Below are 18,658 nucleotides of genomic sequence, written 5' to 3' on the forward strand. Positions count from 1 at the left end.
AATTAGTCAAATCTAAAGAAAGGCATGAGTAATCTGTAAAAATAATTATTGAGTTCTGAGTATTACTGAAGCTTAACGCCAGGATCTACAAACTTCAACAAGAGCAGAGTTTATTATGCTACTTAATAACCAATGAACAAAGTAAAATAATATCTATGGAGTTCACAATAATCAGTAACCACTACAGATTTTCAGGTTAGAGGGCAGTGGGGTCTGGGCAAAAGGCAGATTGAATTAAGTCAAAGCAACAAGGGTAGAAAAGTAGCTGTCTTCTACCTCCCATTGTTTGCCTTCTCAATCAATAGGATCTAATTTAGAGTTCCTGCCATATGTTGTCTCTTACCTAAATTAATTTGTGTTCAAGTGACTGGGCTGCTTGAATTCAACACACACTGAAACAGGAGATGTGACCAAAGTGAGCAATGTTCATCTGAGGAGCACAAAAAACCCCCCCAAAACCGACATTACAGGTATTTTCCACGAAACTGTAGTTTGCCTGGACTGTACTACTTACACTTTATAGAACAGGGGCTAGAATCTGCTCTCAGTTACACTAATGCAAATAACTCCTTTGTCGTCAATGGACTTGCACTGCTGTAACGCCAATGTAACTGAGGACCCAATTCAGCAAAGCATTTAAGCATGTGCTTAAATCCCATTGACCTCACAGTGCACAAGTGCTTTGTTGTATAGAATGTACTTTAGTATGTGTTTGAAGTTAAACATATGCCTCAGTGCTGCATGGAATTGGGACCTGACAGTTGACTCTAGCTCTCAGTATGTTATGAATTTGAACTGTAACACTTCCCCTAGTACTATACTGAGTAAATCTTTGTAAGCTATTAGGTATAGTATACACATACACACTCAATATAGTCTAAACTGTGTCCCCGTGAACTTTTTAAAGAGTTCAGTCACAAGAACCATGGAAACCAAACAGACAGTATGCACAGTAGACTAATACCACTGGTCCATATGCCAAACAATTTGTCCCAGCCAAGACAAAGATTATATTAATTTTACACTTGAATTTATTCTAAAATGAAAAGATGAATGTCCTTTTATATGTATTACTTAGACACAATCCAAAACTAATTTTTTTTATGTTTACCAATTTTATCCTTCCTTCTATTAATTATACAACATGATTGCTTGCTGCAACATCCCCTTTCAAAGCTCTGCCAATACTTGTCAGAGATCCAGCAGCTCTTGCCCATTCTGTAGTGGAAAGTCTGTCTCTCAAATTTCCTGTCACTTAGAGCCTCACACAGGGGCAGCCACTGTGAGCTAAAACCCTCCCCCGTTGCCTTGTCTATGACATTAAGACCTGGCAGGTTTTGTGGAGGGTTTTTAGTTTAGGTTTGTTTTTTGAGTTTTTTTGTGTGTGTGGGGGGGGGTGTTTGCTAATTGCTAAGATTGTTATTCCCTCCACGAGGTACTTGGCAGCACCAGGCCTCGCAACACAGCCTCTGAATATACAAACATCTAAACTGTGGCCCCACAGCTTGAGAGCAGGCCAAATAATAGGCAAGGCTTTGATAAAGATACACCCACTTGTATCAAACATGCAAATTCATCAGCTTCAGGGCACATGTGGCCTCTTACAAACTGCATTCAGCATCTGAAGTCAAAAACATGACACTTTGTGTATCACACCTCAGCCAACAGCTAGACTTTGTCTTTTCATACAAGGGCACAAAACTACTCAAAGCACTAGAAGAACACTGAATTAATGCACAATCTGTGGTGAATGCTGTGCTTTATGTCCATCAGCAGGGGATTATTTTTATTTTATTTTAAACAAATACTAACAATACTATGAGGATGCAACTAATGCAAGTCAAACCTTAGTGACATTCCTTTATTTTCATCTGGGTCTTGGGATCAGTCTAAGAAGTTTCATTTCTTGCCCTCATAAAAGTAAAAATTCTTGGCACTCCTATAATGCCTTCAGCCACCACAGACCTGGGGCTATAGCACGCGCCTCAGAATCAGAAGACGTGTTCTATTCCTGGCTCTGCTGCTATATTGCTCTGTGACCTTAAACAAGCTGTTTTAACCTCTTTGTGTTTTAGTTTCCCAACTATAAAAGGGAAATAATGGTTACCCACCTTTGTAAAATACTTTGAGATCTGTAAATGAAAAGTTTTACAAAAAAGTGTTGAACGTTATTATTATCTGAAGGTCTCAAAGTGCCTTACAAACATTCATTAATTTAGCCTCACAAAGGCCCTCTGAGGTAGGAGATCAGAATATTTCCCTTTTACAGATGGGAAACTGAGGCACGGAAAGATTCAGAGACTTTCTCAAGGTCACTTCGGAAGTTTGTGGGATCACCTGATGCCAAGTCTGGTACTTTTAGGGCTCAAAACTGAAAGTTGCTGAACACTTGACTGCAAAAGGAACTGAGAATAATCAGCACCTTGCAGGGCTGAGCCTTTAGCCAGAAACCCATCCTTTTCCTCTTATTCATTTTTGTACTCTACAGCAGAGGTTGTCAATAGGCAGACCACGGGCCAAATCCAGACTGCCAGACACTTTTGAACGACTGCAAAATCTTTTATTTACTTATTACCATCATTATTGTTATTACGGTGTGAAAAATGTTTCTCTGGTTTCCGGACCTTGATTATACCTTGACCAAGAAACCTGAATCTTGACAAAAAATAAATTGACTACTCCTGCCCTACAATAACTGTCAAAAAGACTGCTGCCTGTAACATTGTTAGTACAAGGCTAGGGACCATTTCTACTCTAGAATACTGTCAATTGTTTTAAGTAAGGGCATTTTCTCTGACCAAATCAAATGTGTTTGAACATTTCCTTTTCATTTCATTCTCCTTTCAGTAACAACTCAATCTCTTATGGAAACATTCTATAGAATTTAATAAATGTGCCTAGGCGTTTCTGTAAGAAGGATGTAATTCACTATTAAACTCTACAGCTTGGTATATAAGGATCTCATTCTGCATTAAATTCTATAGGTTAGAAAAATTTCTATAAACTACATTGATTTCATTCTTGGTATATTCTATACACTTTTTCCATAAGTTTTGTTGCAGGACATCAGCCTGCGCTTGTAATTCATCAAGTGACATCATTAGGTCACCCACCTGTCTAATAGAAAACCAGATTCTCAAATTCTAGAATCCTGTGGCACCTTATAGACTAACAGACGTTTTGCAGCATGAGCTTTCGTGGGTGAATACCCGCTTCTTGCATCCGAAGAAGTGGGTATTCACCCACGAAAGCTCATGCTGCAAAACGTCTGTTAGTCTATAAGGTGCCACAGGATTCTTTGTTGCTTTTACAGATCCAGACTAACACGGCTACCCCTCTGATACTCAAATTCTAGAGGTCTCCAGTCCCCAGTAACTTCTCCAGGATGAAAAAATAAAATATCTAATTATGTACAACATCCAGGAGGTGTTTTCCTGAAACCCTGGTCTTACAAAAGAACCATATGCCAGTGCCTAAAGTGGGCTTTCCAAACATCTGCTTCCCAAGGGGATTTAATGCCAGACAGTAAGAAAGCAACTTTAATTAGAGGCCAATTCAGATCCTAGTCTCAGCGCCTGTAACTTTCCTAAGAGCCTTAACAAAATCCCAAACAGTCAAAACAACTGCATTTTCCCCAAAATTAAAAACAATCTGTTAATTTCTTCTTTTAAGATAGAATCCCTTTTTCATTATTCTTTCCTTAATAGGGTGCATGTGCCCAATCCTAACACGTACAAATACACCACAAAGTTCCCCTTTACTTGGATGGGAGCAGGATTGGGTCTTGTGTGAATATGGTGCACTATAGTTTTTCAATTAAAAATACACCTCTACCTGTTATAACGCCACCCAATAAAACACAAATTCGGATATAACACAGTAAAGCAGCGCTCCTGGGGGGCGCTCCGGCGGATCAAATTAAGTTTGATATAATGCGGTTTCACCTATAATGCGGTAAGATTTTTTGGCTCTCGAGGACAGCATTATATCGAGGTAGAGGTGTAATAATCCGTCTTTGGCTTTGGTTAATGTTACACTCAGAAGCACAGGTCTAATTATTAATTAGTTCTATTTAGTCTTTTTATTCCTATGTCTCTGTCTCACCAACTCTCCTCATCTGAAGAGAAACTTTTCCTCCCTTGCTTATATCTCTTGGTCCTACTCTCATTCCACCATTGCTTAGGATTTTAACTCTGTATCTATTAGTTAATTCTGCAGCGTGTTTTCAGTTCCAGCTAGTCTAAATGAAATGAGGGCTGGATCCTGCTACTGATATGCATAGTCCTTACTGAAGTGGCTGGTCCCTATTTGGTGAGGAGGCTCACTGACTTCAGTGTGACTTCTTGAATGAGTAAGGATTTGCCATTTAGGGCCAAACTGTGATCCATGGCATAAGCACACACAGAAAAAGTAAGGAGCCAGACAGAAATGATCATCCTCTATGGGGTTACGTGCATCAGCAGTCTCAGCAGTGCAGGAAGAGCAGCCTCCAAGGGATTGCTACTCTACAACTTCCTACCCATCACTGCAGGAGAGCAGGGCTGGGCAATTCACAGAACCATGATCCATGCCTCTGCCAGCACAACACAGATGGTGAAGTAAACTGTGCCAGATAAAAGAGCTTACTCCCATTCTGGAACAAGGGAGAATTAGGAACCAAATTGTGACTCGGGTCACAAGTCCACTGTCTCTTACTCAAGGGCCATAATTGCCCACGTAAGTACAGGTAGCACATTGGACCCCAGAATCATACTATGTTTCATTATCATTGTTTCAATTATTCAATGGCCCACTCCTCCAGAAATCAATCCCAAATAATCACAACCCACTTTACCAGATTTTATATAATCCAGTCACCACTCACTCCAGATCTCTCCAGTGAAACATTGGACCACAAAGTAGCATTCATTCTTCTCATAAGAGTAGTAGTGAAATGTTCTAAGTGTAAAGGTTTAACTTCTCGGATAGCATCAAATATCTAAACAAATCAGGAACTAACACTTTACATATATCAGCAGGGGAGAAAAGGGTAAAAAACTCACAAAACTAAATAATTTATGTGTCTCCTACTTATTCTGACATTTTTGACATGCATTAAACATTAATAAAAATCATTTTATGGATGGTTGAGTCATGCCTGTCAGTGCAAAATCCACCACCTCTCCACCAGCCTCTTTCACCTTCATCTAGCTCCTATTACAGAGAGTAGCCACTTGTAACTGTGACTGCTCCATAGGTCTGATTCTGAAAGGCGCTGGGTGCCCATGGATGTGAAAGAGCAAAGCCAATATCTCAAGGTATTTGAGTACAGAATTAGAAATACATTCTTCAATGGCATTTGTAGCTGTACCCACTGAGTCCTAACCCTGCTGCTGTTAAATTCACAAACTTGCTGTTTTGTTAATTAGTTACATTGAGATGCTGTGAATCATTTTGGAAAGCAAATTACCTCCTTGATTTCTAAAGACTTCCTAGGCACACCTCTTTTTAAGCTTAGCATTTTTTCCTCCACACCATATATGTATAGCAATTAATTACTGCCCGTCTGTGTTTAATTTAATGTTAACCTACTCATCTTTTCAATTAACATCTAAAGCCAATATAGCCCCTATTATCCAAATCTTTCAAATGGACCAATGTAGATGTTTATAGCCAAAGGATATATTGCTCTAGGAACCCTGAGGTTCTTGTGGCAAGAACATAAAATGCATTTGTAACGTTGAAAAGACATGGGTCACCAATTAATTGAAAAGGCAGCTTCCCTTATACACGTCTTTTGGTAAAAACAGGATGAAAAAAAGTCTGTGATAAAAACTAACATCACCAACTGTTCAGATCCCTTCCTGGACAAGTCACCATTTAACTTTACTGAGATGGTACAACATGAGGTATAGTTATATAAAAGTACCAGGCAGCCTTATTGATGCCCGAGACAGAAGGATATGCATTTAATCTCATCTCACATATCCTATTACACTGTAAAACCGAAAGCCACAGTTACTAGAAACATGCTCTTCATCCCAAACATGCTTTACTTTAGAGAAGGGAGAAAAATATATCTAACGAGATTAATCCAGCTACTGCCTAAACTCAGCAAATTAGCTTCTCTTTGCTAAAGGGAGCTCAGAGCTGAACAAAGAACTGGCTACAGGTTAATGAAATCTGACTGATCTCTGGAGGGTGCAAGCTGTTACCATATAGATCCCTGACAGCTGGAGTCAAATGACCATCTAACTTGTCTATAAACCACAGACCACTGATTTGGAGCCCCTCCTTCTAGCCTAGTATTCTAATCACATTGCTAGGTTGCAAAGGCAGAGGGCATGGAGCTGACCCTGTTTTCTGCAGCAGGTCTGAGAAAAGTGCTCCATATTTGGTATAATTTTCATTTTTTTCTCCAGGCTATTTTATAAAAGCCTTTTCCAGGCACATCCTCATATAAGGGGATTTTGCTGGTTGCTATTCCTTTTATTCAGATTTTACTGAACACCATGGTCTGCAAAAATTAGCAAAGCCAGACAAGGAGAAACATCACATTCTTTTTTAAAAAGTAGTCTTGTTATTAATACACAAGGTAGGGTTAAAAATCTCCCATAATAAAAAAATTAAGGTTCTGGTCATAACTCAGACCTATTTCAGCCCAGAATCCTAAACACTAGGGACCTGATCCAAATCCAGCTGAAGTAAATAGAAAGACTTCCATTGACTTCAGTGGGGTTTGGGACGTTGGCAAAAAAGGGCATACACAATTCCCCTCTGCCAGTTTTGCTAGCATGGGTGAGATTTCACATCTCCACTTGTAATTTTTTTTCACTGCCACTCATGATTTTTCCCATTGCAAATGTATTTTTAATTGAAACTATATACACTGTCCCAAGTTATCTTGTGTTTTTCCCTTCCACCCCCCAGAACACACTTTTATATTACTGTTCCTACTCTTCTGCTAACAAAAGAATTTTATTTGGTTGGGTCTGTGGATGTTTTTATTTTATGGCTCAACATGAAGGTTTCCATGTCCTTTTCCAGCAAACTCCAGAAACGATTTGCCCATTATGTCAATTGGTCAATAACACTTAGCAGTTGCCATGCTAATTCGCTTTGAAGTAAAGACTTAAATTACAGGCTGGAGTCAATAAAATGTTAGGTTTAATTAGAAACAATAACATTAAATGAAAGCGGTAAAAGAGAAACTTACTAATATTTTCTTACTTGCTTCTAAAGGGAAGGAAAAATTAATTTCCAGCACAGGTAGACATACATGCACTAGCTCTGATCAAGCTAGCACACTGAAAATAGAAGCATAGCTGCTGCAGTGTGGGCAGCAGCACAAACTAGGCATCCAAGTACTTACACCACAGCTACACTTCTATTTTTAGAGCAGTAACTCCATCAGAGCTAGCACATATACAGCTACCCAAGCTGGAAATTACACCTTTGGTAATTTAAACATAGTAGCAAGTGCTCACACTCTATAGACTGCTGGTTGGGGTACTAAGTGGGATTTGGAAGACCTAGGTTCAAATCCCTGCTGTCCCTGATTGAGAGTTATTTGGGATGAATTTTTTTCAGATCTCTCTGAATCAGGCAGAGAAGGGGCTTGAATATGTCTCCCCCACAGAAACCCTGGTGCCATACACACTTCTCTGCCTGAATTGACGAGCTCAGGTTTTGTTCTGAAAATGGGCACTTTGGCTCAATTCTGGTTTTGAAAAAACATGAAATATTTTGGAATGAAAAACAAATTTCAAAACTTCAAAAGTTGCTGCAGTACACAACTATTATCCTCCAGCCAGCTCTATCCATTGTGTAAGGTGCTGTACAAATACAGAGTAGGAGACAGTCCTTGCCCTAAAGCACTTACAACAGACAATTGGGGGTAGGGAAGACAGACAGTATTAAGTTCACACAGCCAGTTGGTCAAATAACCTAGGTCTTCTAACCCCCGGACCACTGCCCTATTCACTGGTCCACGCCTGCCTCCCTAGCTTTAGTTTATTAAGAACTTTCATTGACAAAGGTGGTGGGGGTATAAGGAGTCTTTCCTTTCCCCATTCTTGGCCATCCACACCCTATGCATAGTCGCAGTCCTAATCCCCGAGAGTGCTCCCTCCTACTGCCTCTGGGGGTGCAAGCCATCCGAAGGACAGCAGGGAAGTGGTGAGAGCATGTCCCCTCTCCTCCTACACCAGCAGATAGACCTGGCCAGCAGCAAAGAGCGCAACCAGCTCAACCACCCAAAGAAATCATGCAGCCTGTATACTTCCTCTGCAGGCTGAGAAGCTCTGGGAAGGATTTTCCCCTCCCAAGCTCCCCCTGGAGACAGTGCAGCTCTGCCTCACTCCTTACTCAGAGCTTTGGTTTACTGCCCCTTCCAATATGGTTGTCATCTCCCACGTCAGAATAATTCCCCTTTTTAACACTCTATCCCCTGCCCAACATGGCCAAAGAGGATTCCAAGTCAACACTGATAAGATTATCCAAGAGGAGTTAATGTTAAGGGAAGTAAATCTCAGTGACACCCTCTTTCCCTGTCTGTCTATCTAGCTCCACCAGAGCCAGAGCTGAGGACTCTGCATTCTGGGTCCATAATGCCCCCCAGTCCCAGGGAGCAGAGAGTGTTTAGGTGCAGGAATCAAACACTGATTAGAATAGTTTAGAATAGTCATGGCATGTTTATATAGCATGTTACATCCAAGAATCCCAAAATAGTCTACATACTGTATATAGGAATCATTCCCACCCACCCATGAAATGCAGCCACTTCTGAGGAAGATAGCATCAGCCATTTAACAGTAAACAGCAACAGTATAAAAATAACTTATTCAACTGAAACTGCAGAGGGGAATTTTAGGCAGAAAGATTGTAATTACCTGTGTTAGAACCGTAGCTAGGACTTCAGGCCAAAATTTTTAATCTTAGGAAAAGTGCTGTGGAATCTATAATGAACAGAAGAGTCCAGAATTTCAATTTTACATGTCACCCAAAAGACCTCACCTCCAGCATCTGCATAATCCCCACTAGAACCATGCTGTGGCATTGGTTTGGAACTGATTTGGCTGGAAGTGTACTCCGTACTGAGTCACCAGTGGCACTTCCCGTATCACCTGTATTTTCCTTGGCCATGTCTCTGACAAAACTTGCTTAGTTAGTGTGATCTGACAAGATCACCAGCCATGAAAACATATCTACACAATCTGATCTCTCCACCAATTTCCGCAGGACAAAGCCATATCAAATGCTACAATATTAGTTTACATTAAGGCACCTATTCCCTGCACAGCGTAAGAGATATGTAATGCTGGCTACTAATGAAAACCGCAAGAAAAAGCAATTATGACATGAATGTGAATAAATAATGTGTATTAAAATATTATGGAAGGAAATTTACATTATTATTGTTTCATACATAGAGGAGAAGAGGCCAGATAACCAGTCCCACAGTATCCAACGTTCTAAGTAGTGTACAGTGAAATGGACAAGCAACCATTCCATCCACAGAAAATGCTTCAAATTGATATGCAAAGAGAGACAAAGAGATAGTCTCTTCACCCCACTGAAGAACTACAGTACTAAGCACACTGATGGCTCTCAGACTGACAATTACAAATGTGTCACCCTGAGCAGTAACTCCATATGTCAGTTTATGCATTTCTAACCCACCCATTACCATCATCCCCAAGCATCACCACAGAACCATGCACAAAGCTCCTAGATTATGGGAATAAATATTGATGAGAGGCAAATTGGTGAATCAAATGAGCCCATAAATCGCCCAAATAATACCACAGGAGGGAAATAATTTTCTTTTCACATAGACTTTAAATTCCTCCCTTACAAATAACTTTCTAAGCCCCCAATGATATCTAATGCATTTAAATGAGTCCTTGTTTTTGTCAAAATAGTCAGAGAGCTGTATTTTGATACTGTTAGAAGAATCCATTCTCTGAGTTTAGCGGAAAGGCATTATTTATATACTTTTTCAATTAAATTTTCCATAAACTATACAAGTTAGTGGCTTTGAAAATCTGAGCGTTTCCAACAATCAGGTGTCCACATCATAGAAAAAGCACTAGTATACCCAGGAGTAATTGGCAACCTTGGATGATTATTTGCACAGAAACTAAATGGGCAATAACAACTAAACTACTTTTTCATCCCTAAGTTTCTGAAAACGTGGTTCTTATTTTCTAGCAATGGTGCAGCTGCAAATGTGCTAGTAAGACAGGGAGCACTGTGTCACAGAAATATGCTCCAAAAAGAGTGTCCACACTGCATCTTCTGCCATTGCTAACTCCAGTGCCCTCTGCACCAGTTGTGGAAAACAGGTACCAAATGTACTAATGTAGGCAAAGCCCTAATGGCAGTCAGTCCCTTTGGTCAGGGCTTAATTTGTGCCAGGGCTGAGCCTCGGCACCTCTAGGCATGGCAGTTCATAGCCCCAGCACCTCTGGGCTTGCTGCTTCATTTATGAAAGTAAAAAAAAAATTGCTTGAACCCTGGCACCTAATTGCGTGAGCCTCAGCACTTCTTTCATTACAAATTAAGCCCTGCCTTTGGTGTAGGTTGTTTGAGGAACAGCATGTTGTAAGTTTATGCTACCACTGTCACTGCTGTTCCCTGATTAAACAGAAGGCTTCTGTCATCAATGTTTTCAATCCAGCACTTTTCACAAACCCTGCTATTCAATTATAATGATTGTTTTGTTAAGTGCGGTTCTACTCTGAAAAGTGACTCCATAAAAACGGGATTGTGGAGTTCCATGTTTATTGCAGCTCAATGACTTCCAGATCAAATGTGCTCAGTTTACAAGTAAAAAGACTTTTGGTTTGTTTTTCTAACTGCCAGGCCTATAAACCCACACTGGGATATGAGAGTTAAGTTGTCATCTTTCTGGCTTGTACAAGGCCGCCATAAAAGCCTGAACAGAATTCCTCTCTATCTCCCAGAGCTGCACTGGCTCTCCAGGTCAAACAGGAATGAAAAGGAATAAAAATTAAGGTTAATATTTTCAAAGCTAGTTACCTAAATCCATAATTTGGGCACCTAATTAAGGGACCTGATTTTCAGAAGCTGCTCCCATTAACTTCCCTGAAATGGCATGGCCTTTGTACCTCTTAAAATCTGACTGCTTATCTCAGTACCTAATTGTGGATTTAAAGGGCCTAATTTTAGGTTCCCATGTATGGCAACTGCAAATTATTCCATTAGACATATGGTCAAATTAATTAGACAGGAATATACATAGACATGTACATGCATACAAATTAAGCCTTCATTTACCTCTTAGTCTGGAAAATCCCAATTTTCTAAAAGTTAACACATATACATTATTTTGTATATTCTAGTAATACCTACAGGCCCATATAAAGTATTAGGGTCCCATTGTTATAGACACTATATAAACATGTAGCAAAAAGATGGTTCCTTGTTTTAAAGAGTTTATAATCTTTCGGGGCTAAATCCTGGTGTAAATTGGTCCATGTTGATGGACAGCAGCTGAGGAAATTGCCTTAAAGTTAATGACTGACAAGATGCAACAGACAGACAAACACATGATTTGGGATGGAAGAGAAGGGGGATGAGATAATAGTATGAGTAAATTATCATGTAGACAATCTGTGCATACAAATTCACCACTGCCTTGCCATTACCTACTTGTAGTGTTCTGTAGGCCAGTGTTTCCCAATCTTTTTTGATACCAGGGAGTGGCTTGTTGCCTTCCTAAACTGTGTCAGGGAGATCTCAAGGACCAGCACGGTCCACAGATCAGTCCTTGAGAAACACTGCTATAGGCAATGCCATCATGGCTGCAACAGGTCTTATAGAAGGATTTGAAGCAGCATTATGTACTGGTTATTTAGATATTTAAGGGAGTTTGTACCATATATAAGGGCAGCATAGGAGACATTGGGAGCGTGGACTATTAGACAGTGAAGGTTGGGAATATTGAAGGTATTTAAAGACGCAATAAGTCAACAGAACTGGAATTATCTATTAAAAGGTTATCAGATTTTCCATGCCCAGCACTTCTTTCATGTTGGTTTTATAAACAAAACTTTCTGCCTGCATCTTACAGGCACATGCAGCCCTGCGAAGCCGAGAACAGTGAGCCTCAAATCATTTTTCCCCCCACTCAGGGGAAATGAGGGTGTGTAATTAAATGAGAACATCATAATTTCAAGTTAAGTGTAACATTGTTGGTTTGGAAAGCACACTTCTGGCTTCCATCGTTAAGGAAAGCTGTTAACAATTTAACATCAGGCAAATTACAGCAGTTATGGTGGTGAAAAATGTACTGCAGTTCTCCGGTGCTGCTCTTGTGTTCAGGTGTAAAGCCAAAGGAAGTGCCCCAACAACTGTTAATTATACAGCTTACAACAAACACATTCCCTGACTAGAAGCGCCTTTTAAATCATCCACAATCACAGAGCTCTTAAATGTGAGACAACTTTCTATAATCTTCTCTGGATAATTTACTCCAGTCAAGGTAGCACCAATGACAATGGGATCTCAATGGGGATTTCATAAGCTTGAAGTCAGGAAAGACAATATCACCACTCAATCAAATCAAGCAGTGCTGCTGGCTTGTCTTCAAGTACTTTTCCTAGAAACACTACAGAACGTACTGAACAGCAAGGAGGGTGTAAAGATTTCTGGATCACTTTGTATTACAGCTGATATTTTATGTGCTCATAGTCCTATTCTATGCTGTTTGCACAGTCCTAATGTGAGAATGGACCATGCAAATTAACTCAGTATTTATATTAACACAGATTTCACATTCTACATTGTATTCATCAGCAAAGAAGAAATTTCTCTCTGGCCCAATCCTGTCCATTGCTGAGCACCTCCCGTAAGGTGTTGGATGCCTTAAAGTTGCATCAAAGTCAACAAAAGCTACAGGTGGCCATAGTTTAGGGACTACCATCAGTATAGCCTAACTGTGCTGAGGGGTCCTGATGCAGCCATTTCTGGTGCCCTGGAAGCTGATGCTTTGACATCTTTTTATGTGAGTATCAGCAAGAGGAAAGGTAATGGTTATGGTGCTAAGCTGGAACTCAGGAGACCCAGTTTCAACTCCTTACTCTGCCAAAGATTTCCTGTGTGACCCTAGGCAAGTCATTTCACCTCTTTGTGCCACAGTTCCCCATCTGTAAAATGGGAATAATAATGCATCCCTACTTCACAGGGAGATTGTAAGGATAAATACATTAAAGACTATGAGGTGCTCAGATATTATTGTAGAGAGGGCCATATAAGTGAGTAAGGTAGTGTCCAGAAGACCTGGCTCATGAAATACAAATACTATTCTGTATCTTTACATATGAAAATGAATGAAGTCAATTTCTGTTTTCAGAGGTAGAAATTCTGGTGGGGTTGGCAATAAACACTGACAATTTTTCTGTAGTCACAATAGGGCCCTGGAGAGAAAGAATTCAATGTAACAGATGTGTGGAAGCAGCACTCTCTGTTTTAGATCTGGGTAAGACGACTTATGAAAATCAATCATAAATGTTTTTTTTTCCTAAAACTGACCTCAATAAATATATTTGTTCAAAAGAAAATAAAAACAAGTAGAAAGAGAAGACATGTAAAGTTCCTCTTAAAGGAAAATATGTCCATTCCTAGCAGACTAGAGAAATTATTTAAGATCCTCTCATCTAGCAGTGCTGCCATGATCCGTAAACTCTTGAGCCATCAGTCTATTAAACTTGAACTTCCTGAGGTACTATCTAATCTACACACTGCATGCAAATTCTCAGAACATTTCCTATATTTTGTATTTACAGAATGCTTTTCTGAGCTGGTGGTCTGCCCTTTTCATGTATTGTCTGCCCTTTTTTGACCCTGTGATGCCCTTCACTCCCACATCACCACACATCAGCCAAGTGTTTTGTTTGACTTGTCAAATCAGAGTTGAGGAATATCAGTTTCAGAAAACCCACTTGTTTGAGTCATCCTTGAGCTTTCAGCAGGAACATCTTTTGCTAACTGCTCTGCAAACATTCCTTCTTTAGTTCCACAGGGAACAGTGTGCTTTGTGCTCTCCTGGCCTGAGGAAAAGGGTGCTTTGAGGAGTCAGAAAATAGTTCCCTTCAAATAAAGAGAGGAGCAGGATCCTCTTTTTGGGGAGGAAGGGGGTCCACTGGCTTATTATTAGTATTAGTGTAGTGCATCAAGGCCATGTCTATTTGTCCCCATGAACCCAGATGGTGAATCAAGGCCATGAGCAAGATTGGGGTTCTGTTGGGGTAGGCATTGTACAAATACACAGAGAAAGACAGTTCCTGTCCCACAGAGTATATGCTCTTCATAAGGATAAAGGAAGCAGAAGCACAGAGAGAAGTGAAGCAACGCAGCAGGTTAGTGTAAGAGCCAGGCATAGAACCAGGTCTGCTGACCCCCAGGTCAGTGCCCTATCCAGTAGACCACACTGCCTCCCCAACAAAAGGGGAACTGAACCAGTCATTTGCTCATCTTTCACATTCAGGCTATTTACTTGCATTTTTACCGAACACTTTAAAAATACCTCTGTCTCTAGATCTATTTACACATAGTCAAATAATTTGAAGCAGACATTACACAAGTTCCAAACCACACAATATTAATCACTGACCTTCTGAAAGTGAGAAGTAATACCCAGCTACCTTCATTTGTAAAGAGCACTAGCAGTGACATTACAAGCAGAATGGGTTTTTACAATGGTTCTCTCTTTCTCCCCAAGCATCTACTTACTTCTGACAGAAATCTCACCAAATTTCAAAGTGGAGATGGCTCTAAAAGTTGGCAGATTAGAAAATAAAATATGATACCATATACTAAATCATCTCATGATTGGAACATGTAATTTCTCCATCTATAAATTGGAGAACTGCTAAAGCTGTTGCAAAAACTCTGAGATGAGGAAGCAAACACAAGTCTTTTGTAAATTGTGTTTTCTATCGTTAGAAGAAGCTGGATGGCTTGGTTGACAAAATCCCTCACCTTTCATTTCTATGGCATAAGCCTTGAATACACCTTGAGTCCTAAATGAAATGAGTTTGGTGGCACTGTCCTTGGTAGAAAAAGCTACATACATTGAAATCTGGTACAATTGCACAGTTGTCAGTCTCTGCTCAGATGACGCCTAGAGCTGAACTGGTACCAAAATTGAATTACTCTCACTTTTAAAATGCTGATCTCACAAGGCCATGATTGAGATGTTAAGTACAGCAATGAGAGGAAGCTGGCAGCCAACTGTGTTTGAACTCTAGCTAGAAAACAAAGAAAGCTTCAGTTCCCATTTCTGCCAATCTTTCAGAATCAAAGGCTCACAACATAAGAGAAAAACGTATTTCTATAGTTAAGAGTCATTTTTTTCCATTATGGTTTCCCCATCTGGAAATACTATCTTCGATGGGCTTCCATGTTTGCAAGTTAGCATGGGTAACCAATACTAAGTCCTTGGTGATCAAGGAGAAGTTCCCCTTTCAATGTAAGATGACAATAGGTAACAGCCAGAGAAACAGCATCTTGAGATACCAATGGCCAGATGAGCTCCATCTTCCATTTCTTTTTGCTGTAGGGGAAAGTAGGCCTCACAGAGGGCTTGTTCTATCAGCCAGCCAAATGTATTCCTCCAGACATGACAATCGGCCAAGATTTCAGGAGTATCTCCACCACAATGGGTCTTGGCCGCATGCACTTCTGGCATGGATGACTAAATTCCAAGCCCTGTTTTAAGCCAAGACCTAGATTTTATTATGAGAGGGCTTATGTTTAAAGCTGGTCATAAAGAGACATTCTTTTCTGTGAACTGTCCAATCTGGAAAAATATCAATTTGCAAGAGGTTCCTCTAACAGAATTTCAAGTCATTGGTAAGATGGTGCTTATCATTTGTTCAGACCGCATACATTTTTTATCCCAAGCCATAGACGCACAAGATTGTTTGAAAACAGAATAATCTAATCATTCTAAATTCTTCCATTAATCAAACACCTATTTTTACTGGAACATATTAGAGTTTCCAGACAAAAGAAATTTGCACATTAACTTAGGACTCCCAAACCTTTCTGGATGTAGTTAAAGGTTCAATAGGCGAAGACAATGAACTAATCAATGTAAATGAGGACAATGAATCAAGAAAGTGTAAATGAGAAAAGAAACACGTGTATTCTTTTTAATGAAAATGTTACTATAGTAAATCAAAAGATTAAAAGTCACAAGAAGCAATTTTAAACTTGGTCCCAGTTCAAAAGAATTATATTTTATACCGTATTTATTCATCCTATCCTCTAAAAAGTTAATAATCTGTTGCCCATAAAACTGCAGGATGGTAATTGAAAACAGGGTCTGGTCCCATGACAGGAAATAAACTCTTATCAATGGCTTTTGCAGATCTCAGCCAAACACTTGGGAAACTGGTAGCCCTGAAAACTAATATACAAGATCGTGATCTTAGGGAAGGATATGATGAATATGCTTATCTCTAACGCTTCCATACTGAATAGCTCTTACAATAAGGCTAACTCTTGACTAAGAAATCCAACCACTTCCTGAGTTTGGATTTTGCTAGGCTCTCTGGTAACACTGGTTAATGAAAAAATTCACATAATTTGCTTGGCAGGCTAAAATACATACTAGCTTTCAAGCAAATGAAAATGAGGGTCTTCATAGCATCACATCAGATGAGCTATAGAGAGTCAAGAGAATAAACTATAAACCTACCTTCACCAAAATCCACTGCTAGAGCGAATCATTTGATTCTATGATTCACTGAAACTACTAGAGCAATGACTATTCAGCATTAACTGGGGCAAATTACAGTACAATGTGAGATCCTTTTCCTAGATAATTGCCTATACAAAGAAATATGGGGACTCTAACAATTAAAATGATGGGGAAATGCTGCAGTCTTTTATGAGTTCCTCGTAATCTTTCTTTCTCTTTCCCTTCCCTTGTTTATGAACAGAATGCCAGATATCAATTATTTATTTTGTCTGGTCATCCTATTATAGCTACGCAATGCTCTCAAAGTCAAGAGGAGTAGGAACTTCACAGCACATTACCTCAGCTGATGTAGTTCAAGGCTCAGAGCATTGTGGTTACTCTTTCTCTAGCTACTTAAAAAGGACCTAGATTGTTATCTGTACTGGAGATGTCAAACGGGCTAATGCACCTTAAGAGAATGATCTTGGTTTCCTTAATGGAAAGCTTTTGCAGCAAATAAAAAGAGAAGTATAGCACAGATATTTGCAAGCTGAGTGTGAAGTTCATGCCTGTACAGAGGGCCAGAACAGGCCCTATGCATTACCTAAGTCCTGGAGGCTTCAGTGGGATGTAAATGGTGCAAAGACCTTGTGTTGACTCCCTGCACAGGGGTGAATTTTACCCATAATGAAAATTACTCTGGATTACTGGAAATCTAGAGACCTGTTCAAACAAGAGCAATAATTGCTGTTCATTTTATATGCACAAAGGATAAAATGTTACTTAGTCTCAAAAGCAATTAAAACAAAGCTCTAGCAATATCTGTATATAAGCAATTGTCTCCTGCACATTGTAATTTTTGTTTTCAATTAAATGTCCCATGTTATTTTAAAGACTATAAATCAATGCCTGCTCACATGGACATTGGTAAATCACGCAGATCAGGAAGCCATACCCCAAACCACAATTCTCCATTTCCAGACTCATCTGCACAAGATGATGAGCTGCTTTTTTGACATGAAACTGCTCTGATTGAGCAATTCTTGCATGGTGATCAGGAGACACAGTTCTGGTTCATAAGGACTTGAAGATACATGGCAGTGTAGTCAACAACCTCGTCAAGCCCTCCCAGCCAAGATTATACTCAAGACTGTGGTCTGGAATAAAAGGAGTATACATTTGCAACTAAAGTTGAAATTTTCAGGCCCCCATTGTGTCCCAAATTAGGGTCTGACAAGATATAGGGAATCACTGTCTTTCTTAAACAGGAGGCATTTCTTAAAGAAAAGAGCTACAAGCTACAGACATAAACATACAGGTTCAAGTTCCAGCTTTGTCTCTCTTGTTTAGTAGAGAACACACCCCATCTTCAATGCTATACAGAACACAGAGACATCTAAAGGCTAAATAATATACTGCAAACAAACATCATTACAGGGCCCAAGTCTGTAAGCACTCTGTATACAGAACTGGAGCTGGAAGGAAAACAGTTTTCCCATCCCCAACATTTTCAATATTTAAAAAGAAAAATTCTGTCCCATATTGGGATGAGGACAAAACCTTTTGAATTTTTTAACCAAAAATATGAGCGCGTGAGAGAGAGAGAGAGAGACACTCCGGTTCTTCAAGGACTCGTGGGAGGCCCAGGCTCAAATTCCTGATTTGCATCAGGCAGAACAGGTATTTATCATAGAATCATAGGGCTAGAAGGGACTACAAGGGCCATCTAGTCTAACCCCCTGCCAAGATGAAGGATTTGTTCTGTCTAAACCATCCAAGAAAGATGGCTATCCAGCCTCCTTTTGAAAAACTCCAGTGAAGAAGCTTTCACAACCTCCCAAGGCAGTCGGTTCCATTGTCCTACTGTTCTTACAGTGAGGAAGTTTTTCCTGAGATTTAATCTAAGCCTGCCATACTGTAGTTTGAAACCATTGCCTCTTGTCCTGCCCTCAGTATCAAAAGAGAACA

General features: G+C 39.8%; 1 protein-coding gene across 15 annotated transcripts in view; it reads right to left on the minus strand.

Moving 5' to 3' along the window:
* Positions 1 to 18,658, minus strand: part of KALRN (kalirin RhoGEF kinase) — a 737,748-nt gene that overhangs the window by 504,760 nt on the left and 214,330 nt on the right. Inside the window, exon 1 of one of the 15 annotated variants that reach the window (XM_039493998.1) lies at positions 5,909 to 5,957. The exons of 13 other annotated variants lie outside the window; for them this stretch is intronic. In XM_039493998.1, coding sequence (XP_039349932.1) covers positions 5,909 to 5,948 — 40 coding nt within the window. In that variant the 5' untranslated portion in view covers positions 5,949 to 5,957. Of the gene's footprint in view, positions 1 to 5,449; positions 5,474 to 5,908; positions 5,958 to 18,658 lie in introns of those variants that run through there. One more of the 15 variants, XM_039494002.1, reaches the window with a different exon arrangement.

This window comes from Mauremys reevesii, linkage group 11 (genome assembly GCF_016161935.1).
Source record: "Mauremys reevesii isolate NIE-2019 linkage group 11, ASM1616193v1, whole genome shotgun sequence".
Taxonomy (NCBI): Eukaryota; Metazoa; Chordata; order Testudines; family Geoemydidae; genus Mauremys; species Mauremys reevesii.